The sequence below is a fragment of the Helianthus annuus genome, chromosome 5 (genome assembly GCF_002127325.2).
Source record: "Helianthus annuus cultivar XRQ/B chromosome 5, HanXRQr2.0-SUNRISE, whole genome shotgun sequence".
Taxonomy (NCBI): Eukaryota; Viridiplantae; Streptophyta; class Magnoliopsida; order Asterales; family Asteraceae; genus Helianthus; species Helianthus annuus.
In genome coordinates this window covers 164,451,704-164,462,276 of record NC_035437.2, presented here as the reverse complement: position 1 = coordinate 164,462,276, position 10,573 = coordinate 164,451,704, and the positions used below count along the sequence as shown (strand labels likewise).

General features: G+C 36.0%; 2 protein-coding genes across 2 annotated transcripts; one reads left to right on the top strand and one right to left on the bottom strand.

Moving 5' to 3' along the window:
• The first annotated feature begins 2,193 nt into the window (after nucleotides 1–2,193).
• LOC110944000 lies at nucleotides 2,194–5,310 on the top strand. The gene has a single exon (XM_022185728.1). The coding sequence runs from the start codon at nucleotides 2,194–2,196 to the stop codon at nucleotides 5,308–5,310; it is 3,117 nt and encodes a 1,038-aa protein (XP_022041420.1).
• A 1,718-nt stretch (nucleotides 5,311–7,028) lies between these two features.
• LOC110939414 (hypersensitive-induced response protein-like protein 1) lies at nucleotides 7,029–9,272 on the bottom strand. Its single transcript, XM_022181042.2, has 6 exons — nucleotides 9,166–9,272; nucleotides 8,687–8,883; nucleotides 8,496–8,616; nucleotides 8,288–8,379; nucleotides 8,094–8,190; nucleotides 7,029–7,534 (listed from the first exon to the last, which is right to left on the bottom strand). The coding sequence occupies exons 2-6, from the start codon at nucleotides 8,873–8,875 to the stop codon at nucleotides 7,176–7,178; spliced, it is 858 nt and encodes a 285-aa protein (XP_022036734.1). The 5' UTR covers nucleotides 8,876–8,883; nucleotides 9,166–9,272; the 3' UTR covers nucleotides 7,029–7,175.
• Between the last annotated feature and the right edge of the window lie 1,301 nt (nucleotides 9,273–10,573).

The following is a 10,573-nucleotide window of genomic DNA, read 5'->3' as shown; positions in this document are numbered from 1 at the left end:
TTAATTTTGTTTCGAACCGAGTGGAGTCAAATTGTGGTGTCTTTTTTTCAAAAGATTTAATTAATTTCTTTTGATTATACGTGTCAGTTTTTTCCGTTATACCTGTTACGTTTCTATGTATGAGTCGGATCCTATATAATATGTTATGATTGTACGGTATAAATTTGATTTACTTTTGTTTTGATCTAATCGCAATGCTTATATAGGTTAAATTGAGTTCGATCAGATATGTCGAAATGCATGTTCATATAGTTAACGCATCACATAACTTTTAGACTAATCTATTCGATAATTGCAATGTACTCACGCCGCAACGCACGCGGGTGTTATTCCTAGTTATTATTAAATTAAAGGAGAGAATGCTATTCGCATAAATATTTAAAGAAAGAAAAACTATATAATTAATATTTATCATGTTTAAATATATTAAATTTACAATTGCAATAATATAATTTATATTAACTATTTTTATCGTTAATACTAATTTAGAATATTTTGTTATTCATTCATTGAGAAAATCTAAAATATTTTGAGTATCCAAATAAAACTAATCAATAATAGATATGGTCATAATATATATTATGATGATATGATTTATATTTAATATTAATATTAGAAGAAGAGATTGACGATATTTTTTTAAAAAATATTTATTATTTCAGATATTAAGATAATGTTATGTGATATTTATTATATATTAAATTAAAAATATAAATAAGAATTGTGAGATTGAAGGAACAAATGCCATGTGACATTATTATAACTAAATAAGTGAGAAGAATGCCATGTGGCATTAAAAGGATTTCTTTATTAGTATTAGATATAGATAGATAACCAAGCCTCAATGAAGGTGCATGTATATCTTCAAATATATATCTATTTTAAATAAAATACCAACAATATAAAGATAAATATAATCCGTAAGTGACCAGGTGACTTGTAAGTAGGCCTGTCAATGGATGGATATGGATTGGATCATGATCCAATCCATTAATGATCCAACTTAAATGGATCATGATCCGATCCATGATCCAACATAATGGATTGTGATCCGATCATATCCAAATAATTTTAAATGAATGGATCACTATCCGGATCGATCCATATAAAAAAATATAATAAAAAACCTCTAAAAATTAAAAAAAAAAATCACAAAAATTGTAAAAATTCAAAAAAAAAATCAAAAAAATCAAAAAAAAATCAAAGAAAATGGAAAAAATTCTAAAAAATAAACTAAATCTAAAAAATTCTAAAAATTCAAAAAATCTAAAAAAATAAAAAAAATGTTTACCGGGTTAGCTTTTACCACTAACTATATTTTACCCATAAAGCCTAAGGGTGTTTGAAAACCGTTAAACTAATTGAACAATTTAAACATAGGTAGGTCAATATGGTCGGTTTGAGATCAAAATATTTCGGTTTTCACACGGCTCTCTTTAAATTTTGAAATCGGCCGTGCAAACCGAATTGAGAGTTTAACCGTTATTATCTTTATATATTCTTTTCAATTTTGAAATATGTAGTTATGTATCTAGATCATAATCATAAGTCATCTTTCTTATTTTAATGTTTTAATACAAACTAATAACATTTTCTTGGAAAAATAGTTATGTATCTAGATCATAATCATAAATCATCTTTCTTTTTTTAATGTTTAATTACAAACTAATAACATTTTCTTGAAAAAAGAAAATTAAAAAAGTGATACGAACTAATTGAGCAGTTGCAAGTTGGTTAGATGACAGGTTAGATACAGGTTGTTGAGTGTTAGTTGGAAGAGTTAGTTATTAGATAGTTAGTTGTAAAGTTGAGTATAAAAGTGACAACTTGTAATAGTGTAGGGTATCTTTTGAAAGTAATAACAATTTCTTCCCAACCCTTCTGTCAACTACCATTAACGGATTCTCGGTAGCTAGTTCAATATCATAGCTTCCTGAACGTTAATTGAGTTCAACCATTGTTGATCCAATCTTGAGCTCGTTCATTTCTCAATTCGTATCATTGGTATCAGAGCAGTCTATCCTTGGACGCTCTTGATTCAACTCGAAACGAACCCTAATTCAGCTAATTGGGGAAAATCTACCGCATTCAATTCAATTTCTGAATTCAATCATTGTTCGATTGAATTCCTTCATTTGAGTCCGTTCAGTTCAAATCTCAATTGATCTTTGTTCAGATCAATTCCAAGTCAAAATGACAAAGAGGCATGGTCACAACGATACGGATGATGCTGAAACTAGTCAGCAGTTGAACAATCGAATAGAAGAAAATACGAAGGCATTAGAGGAGATGAGGAACATGGTGACCGGGCTGTCTCTGCAGTTGACTCAGATAGTCAATAATCAAGCCAACCCGAGGAATCACCAGAGACAAGACTTACAGGTTGAAGGAGAGGGGTTTAATTTTGCGGCAAGACTGACGAAAATTGAATTTCCTCGATTCAATGGCAATGATCTTAATGCATGGTTGTTCAAAGTGGAACAATTCTTTCAGCTTGATAGGGTGACAGATGCAACAAAAGTGAGGTTAGCTGCTATTCATTTTGAGGATAAAGCATTGCAGTGGTATCAATCTTTCATTAGTCAAAGAGTTGAAGGTGAGGTATTAGCTTGGGCAGAATTAGTAGAAGCTTTAAAAGTCAGATTTGGTAAACTGTTTGATGATCCGATGACTGAGTTAAAAAACTTAAAACAAACAACCACAGTTCAAGAATATCATGATAAGTTTGATGCTATTATTAGTAGGTTGCAGTTACAGGGTGAATATGCTTTGAGTTGTTTTTTGGCTGGGTTAGAAGATGAGATACAGTTGCAGGTAAGGATGTTTATTCCTAAAAACATCCAAGAAGCTTTTTGCTTAGCAAAGCTTCAAGAGGCAACTATTAAAGCCAAGAAGGGTAGATTTGGGTTTAAGCCAGCTATTTTACCCAATCCAGTTAGTAATAAACAGGTGACACCTTACAACAGACCTTTGAATGCTGAAATTAAAAAGAATGTGATTAGGAAGACTTTAACTAAAAGTGAAATGGATGAGCGTAGAGCTAAGGGGTTATGTTTTAACTGTGATGAAAAATATTCACAAGATCATGTGTGTAGAGGTAATAAAAGACCTCAGTTGTACCATATAGAAGTGGAGTGGTTGGAAGATGAGGTTGATACAGATGAAGAAGTAATAATGGAGTGTGCACAGATTTCAGTAAATGCAGTTGAGGGAAATGATATGTACAAATCAATAAGAGTTACTGGTCATTATGGTAAATATGAATTACAGCTGCTAATGGATACGGGTAGTTCTCATAATTTCTTAGATGTTACACTAGCGAAGCAGTTAGGATGTAAGTTGGTTAAAGGGCCAGCCATGTTGGTGAAGGTAGCAAATGGGCATGAAGAAATTTGTGACCAAATGGTTAAAGGGTTTTGTTGGAAAATGCAGGGAATTCAGTTTAAGGCAGATGTCTATGTCATGCCATTGGGTGGATGTGATTTGGTGTTGGGAGTACAGTGGTTTACCACTTTGGGTAGTATCAAAATGAACTACAATGATAGAACAGTGGCATTCAAATTCAAAGGTCATAAGGTGATATTAAGGGGACAGCAGGGTAGAAGTTTTTCACAAATTAACAAGGGCAACTTAAAGAAGATTGATCAGCAGAGAGGAGAGTTAACTATGATTCAAGTATGTGCAATTGATGGGTATAGTAATGCTACTTCTGTCTTGTTGCAAGAGACTCCACAGAATGCTGTCCAGAAACAACAGTTACAACAGCTGTTGGTAGTCTTTGATGATGTCTTTCAAGACTTAAAAACTTTGCCTCCTTTAAGGGGACAATTTGATCACAGGATTCCTTTGAAGAATGGAACTGAAGGGGTGAATTTGAGGCCCTATAGATACCCGGTAATTCAGAAAGATGTGATAGAGAAAATGACCAATGAATTACTGGAACAAGGGGTAATTAGGTCCAGCACTAGTTCATTTGCATCTCCAGTGGTTTTGGTAAAGAAGAAGGATGGGTCCTGGAGGATGTGTATTGATTACAGGAAGCTAAATCAGGCTACCATTCCAGACAGATTTCCTATTCCCTTGGTAGAAGATTTGATGGATGAATTACATGGTACCAAGTATTTTTCTAAGTTGGATCTTAAAGCTGGATATTATCAAATAAGGATGGATGAGGCTGATATACACAAAACTGCATTTAAAACTCACAATGGCCATTTCGAATTTCTGGTAATGCCTTTTGGCCTTACAAATGCCCCTTCCACTTTTCAAGGGCTAATGAATCAAGTCTTTAAGCAGTATTTGAGGAAATATGTACTGGTCTTCTTTGATGACATATTGGTGTACAGCCCATGTTGGGATACTCATATGTCTCATCTAAGAGATGTATTGCAAGTTCTAAGACAGCATCAGTTGGTTGCTAAGAAAAGTAAGTGTGAATTTGGGGCTACTAAACTGGAGTATCTGGGCCATATAATTTCTCAAAAAGGGGTGTCCACAGATCCAGCTAAAGTATCAGCCATTCAAAGGTGGCCTGTACCAACTAATGTCAAGGAGTTGAGGGGATTCTTGGGTCTTACAGGGTATTACCGGAGGTTTGTGAAAGGGTATGGTACCATTACTAAGCCATTAACACAATTACTCAAAAAAGATTCTTTTCAGTGGTCCAGCTTGGCTCAGCAGGCTTTTGAGCAGTTGAAAATCAGTATGAGTGAACCTCCTGTGCTAGCATTACCAGATTTCAAAGAAACCTTTGTAGTAGAGACTGATGCTTCAGGATATGGAATTGGGGCAGTCTTGATGCAGAGGGGCCATCCTATTGCTTACATCAGCAAAGCTTTATCTCCTAGACATATGGCTTTATCCACATATGAAAGAGAGCTATTGGCCATCATATATGCAGTACAAAAGTGGCAACCTTATTTGGCTCATAATCATTTTGTCATAAAGACGGATCAGCACAGCTTGAAGTATCTGTTAGATAGCAAGATTTCTACCCCTTTTCAGCAGAAGTGGTTATCGAAACTTATGGGGTTTAGCTTTGACATTATGTACAAGAAGGGAGTTGAAAATAAGGTGGCTGATGCTTTGTCAAGAATTACACATGGAGAGGTTTTGCAACTGGCAGCATCTGCAGTTCATACAGACATTTGGATGGCAATTAGAGAAGGGTGGCAACAAGATACTGAGTTGGTAAACATTATACAAGATTTGAAGAAAGATCCTTTGTCCCACAGCCAGTATAGTTGGACAAATGAGGAATTAAGAAGGAAGGGTAAATTAGTCATTGGGAATTCGGAAACTTTGAAATAGCAAATACTAAAATGGATGCATGCTTCAGTCCAAGGTGGTCATTCTGGCATTCATGCTACTGCACAAAGGATTACCAGGTTGTTTTATTGGCCAAAGCTCAAAAAGGATGTGATAGAGTATGTGAAGCACTGTACAACATGTCAGCAATGTAAGTCTGAGACGGTGGCTTATCCAGGTATGCTACAGCCTTTACCTATTCCTAAAGGGGTATGGGAGGATATTGCAATGGATTTTGTAGAAGGTTTACCTAAATCCAACGGAAAAGAGGCTGTGTTGGTGGTGGTAGATAGGCTAAGTAAAGGGGCACATTTTATAGCTCTACATCATCCATTTACAGCAGTGGATGTGGCCCAGTTGTACCTAGATCACATCTATAGGTTGCATGGACCCCCTAGGACAATTGTATCAGATAGAGACAAAATATTCATTAGCAACTTTTGGAAAGAATTGTTGGTATTACAAGGAGTGGAACAGAAGATGTCAAGCTCATACCACCCTCAGACTGATGGGCAAACAGAGGTGTTGAATAGGTGCTTAGAAAATTATTTGAGATGCATGTGTTTTGAAAGACCAAATGAATGGGTCAAGTGGTTACCTTTAGCAGAGTATTGGTATAACACTACTTACCAATCTGCTATAAAGTGTACACCTTTTGAAGTCATATATGGTCAACCTCCTCCTGTCCATTTACCCTATCTTCCGGGTGAGAGTAATGTTGAAGCAGTGGATAGGAGCTTAATGATCCGTGAAGAAGTCATTAGCATTCTTAAGAGTAACTTGGTACAAGCTCAACACCGCATGAAGCAGTTGGCTGACAGTCACAGGACTGAAAGGAGTTTTTTAGCTGGTGATTGGGTGTATTTGAAGCTGCAATCCTATAGACAGCAGTCGGTCGCACAAAGATCGAATCAAAAGTTAGCAGCAAAATATTTTGGCCCATATATGGTACTATCTAAAGTTGGGGAGGTGGCCTATACACTACAGTTACCAAAAGGATCTTCTATCCATCCTACGGTGCATGTTTCAATGCTCAAAAAATATTATGGACCACCACCTAGTACTATATCAGAGATTAAAGATGGAGGAGTCGACCCTGCTGCATTGGAACCTGAAAGTGTGGTGGATTCAAAGATCCTCAAAAGGTTCAACAGGGTGGGGGTTCACTGGTTAATCAAGTGGAAAAATGTGGGACCAGAAAATGCTACATGGGAAGATGCAGCGATAATAATGCAAAAATTTCCTAATTTTGATCCTTGGGGTCAAGAATCATCTTAACGGGAGGGTATTGATACGAACTAATTGAGCAGTTGCAAGTTGGTTAGATGACAGGTTAGATACAGGTTGTTGAGTGTTAGTTGGAAGAGTTAGTTGTTAGATAGTTAGTTGTAAAGTTGAGTATAAAAGTGACAACTTGTAATAGTGTAGGGTATCTTTTGAAAGTAATAACAATTTCTTCCCAACCCTTCTGTCAACTACCATTAACGGATTCTCGGTAGCTAGTTCAATATCATAGCTTCCTGAACCTTAATTGAGTTCAACCATTGTTGATCCAATCTTGAGCTCGTTCATTTCTCAATTTGTATCAAAAAGTCGGTTCAAATTGCTAAACCACCAAACCTAGCAAAACTGCTGGTCCAGCCGAAACCCAGCCGGTTTGATTTTTAGTTTCATGGAACCCAAGTTAACGGTTTGGATAGATTTTTAATCAAAACCTGCCGAACCAAACCGTGAACACTTATATGATGCAAGAAACGTGTGAATAACCCAATCCTAATCTTGGTTATTTGATTAAACTTATTAGAATTTTCTTCTACTCTTGACAGTTGCATTTCAAGCCAAACTTGAACATTATCTTGTATATAGAGTCAACTTGCAGCATTGCCTTGAAGAAGACCATCACGAATCTGAGTAGCGACATCTCGAACAGCACCGGGTCCATGAGGAATGAACACAGCAGACGACTTGGACGCAGAACCGATTTCCTTCATGGTGTCGAAATACTGAGTCACTAAAACCATGTCCATCACGTCTTTAGCCGTGGTTCCAGGCACGTTGACCGCGAACCCCAACACACTATCTCTTAACCCGTCCACTATGGCTTGTCTTTGGCGCGCAACGCCCAAACCCGACAGGTACTTTGACTCAGCCTCTCCCTCAGCTCTCTTGATTTGGAGAATTTTATCAGCCTCGGCTTTCTCGGTAGCTGCCATCCGCAGCCTTGCAGCTGCAAAATGGATAACGAGTCAAACGGGTTGGTTGATCATTTGTCCAAAAATTATATTATTTCAGTACATTTTTTAAGAATAAAATGTCATTTTCGTCCCTGAGGTTTGGCTAGTTTTGCGACTTTCATCCAAAGGTTTGTTCTTTTGCATCTGGATCCAAAAGGTTTGAAACTTTGCCATTTTCATCCGGCTCGTTAACTCCATCCATTTTTCTCCATTAAGTCAGGGGTATTTCCATCTTTTTTGTTAACAAAAAGAGCAATTCAGTCTTTTTCACTTTATGTACAGGCATTTAAAATACCCTTACTAAAAAGACAAAAAAAATAATACAGATAAAAAGATGAAAATACCCCTGACTTGACGGAGAAAAATGGATGGAGTTAACGAACCGGCTGAAAATGACAAGATTTTAAACCTTTTGAATTCAGATGCGAAGAAACAAACCTTTGGACGAAAGTCGCAAAACTGGCCAAACCTCAGGGACGAAAATAGCATTTACTCTTTTTTTTAACGAATTAGATTTATCAGGAGGTTTTATGTATTAAAATTATATTTTACCTGCATTGATCTCATTCATTGCTCGCTTTACTCGCTCGTCTGGTTCTATATCAACGATCAAAGTTTGAACGATCTCATAACCGTATGCAGACATTGCCTATAAGCAAAAGCAAAGAGAAATGAATTACAATTAGTCCAAGATTCCATCTTTCGTATTCGTATAACGATTCCTGACTGAATTATTTTTATGTTACCTTTTCAAGTTCTTTTTCAACAGCCTTAGCAATTTCATTCTTTTGCTCGAAGGTGTCATCAAGATTAAGCTTTGGAACACTAGCTCTTATAACTAGAAGCGGAGAGAAAAATGTTCATGTTAAGGTAACAACAGATAAAATGTTTGAAAATGGGAAAAGAAAAAAAGGCTTAATTTATAGTTATTTATAGCTTGTTGAAGTTTTTTACCATCAAAAACGTAGGCCTGGATTTGCGCCTTTGTGTTGCTAAGTCTGTAGAATGCGTCATTTGCTTTATCGACCAGAGCACGATACTGTATCGAAGCTACTACGTTAACAAAAACATTGTCCTGAAAAACATAAACTCACATGAACAAACAGACACAACACATTATTTGAAGGGAAAGAAAAAGACCAGACCTTTGTTTTGGTCTCACACTTAACATCTAACTGCTGAATCCTTAGTGTAAGATGTCCAGCAATCCGCCTTCCGAATATCCAAGGCACACAATGACAACCCGGCTCGAGAACATCATCAAACTTTCCGAAATTCTCCTTGACAGCAACAGTTGATTGATCTACTTGAACCAGACAAAACAGGTTTCCCATGATTTATTCTAAAACCAATTCAAAAACACTCATTAGCAGTGTCTTTGTTCACAGAGACATTTCCTCGAACAGGTGGGATACAAAATCAGATTCGAAATTAAAATGATGGAAAGCTAATTGGACATAAAACTAATCAACCATGTTAATAAAATCACACTTTTTCCCAGTGATCTTTCAATAACTCAAATTTGAAAACACATAATAGTCCATATTCCATAATGTTATAATCTCAGTGATCGTGAAAACCCTAAAAGATCAATATTAAAATGACAATGAGAGAGAAGGTTTACCAAACGGCGTAAGAAAAGAGATCGAAATTCTAAGGTTACTCACTTTCTTCAGTAATCATTCCTTATCTAACTTGCATGCATTTACATATGCGTTCCTTGTGTATTTACGTACATTATTTTTCACTTAGTATTTTATTTTTGATCGATTATTTACGACTTGTGAAAAAAATAAAAAAAACGTAGTGTTTAGTTAGACTTATAAAATTTATAGTCATATATTTTTTTGAACTGCTAATGTTACTTATTTACACTAATAGTACTAAATTATTTTCTTCTTTGCTCAAGTTTTTAAACATGAGACCTCCCCACAAAAATTACATTTGTCTTATCATTGGTAGTTAAGAATGACTAGACGTTAAAAATTTCGTTAGAAATATAAGAACCATACCCCATTCATCCCACACACACCCATTGTGTTCATAGGGCACGGGAACAGTCATGTTCATCACTTGATCAGACGGTAATGGTACAACCTAAGACCTTTGTTATTGAAAATTATATATAAGTAGGGCTGCAAACGAACCAAACGAACACAAACAAGATCTTGTTCGTGTTCGTTTGTTAAGAAATATATGTGTTCGCGAAATGTTCGCGAACCGTTCACGAACACTTATCGAACAAGATTTTATGTTCGTGTTTGTTTGTTAAGGAAATGAACTTGTTCGTGTTTGTTTGTTAATTTTAAGCAACGAACAAAAACGAATGTTGACGAGCACAAATGAACACGTTATCAAACGTTCACGAACATAAACGAACGAACACGACCTTTGTTCATGTTTGTTCATTTAACTAAACGAACGAAATTTCTTGTTTGTGTTCGTTTGTTTAATAAACGAACGAACACAAACGAACTTCTCGCCGAACGGTTCACGAACTGTTCATCGAACGTTTGGTTCGTTTGCAGCCCTATATACGAGTAATCAAGTTAATGAGAGAATGATTGAGTGAGTGAATATGATAAAATTATAACCTATCTATGGTCTATGACTATATGTACCTTGAGATGACGGACAGTAGCGAAGTATAGAAGGGGTGGGGAGGGGCGCCCGATCCCCCGAACTTTTTGCTAAGTAGTGTTATATTTGTAGTTTTCGTATAAATTTTTTTTGGGTATATACGTTTTCGACCCCCCGGTTCTATAGAAATTTTTTGATATATACGTTTTCAACCTCCCCGTCATTCAGGTTAAGCTTCGCCACTGATGACAGAGACTATGATCCCAAACCAAACCATATATTATTTTGTTATTGGTGGTCCTCATCTTTGTTATGAGAGAATCACTTTATTGTGTTACTGATCAAGAGATGATAATTCGGATTGATTAAGAGGTAAGGAGGTGGCCCAGATTAGATCCGAACCATGTTGTCACTTAGCATCGGATCCGCTACATTTTTTGTCCATATTATAC

What these genes read in the sequence shown, in the direction of transcription:
- LOC110944000 (XM_022185728.1), top strand. Translation starts at nt 2,194, where the DNA reads ATGACAAAGAGGCATGGTCACAACGATACGGATGATGCTGAAACTAGT.
- LOC110939414 (XM_022181042.2), bottom strand. Translation starts at nt 8,875, where the DNA reads ATGGGAAACCTGTTTTGTCTGGTTCAAGTAGATCAATCAACTGTTGCT. An exon ending in CCAGGCCTACGTTTTTGATG is followed by an intron (nt 8,380 to 8,495) that starts GTAAAAAACTTC and finishes CTCCGCTTCTAG; the next exon opens with TTATAAGAGCTAGTGTTCCA. An exon ending in AATGAATGAGATCAATGCAG is followed by an intron (nt 7,535 to 8,093) that starts GTAAAATATAAT and finishes TCCATTTTGCAG; the next exon opens with CTGCAAGGCTGCGGATGGCA.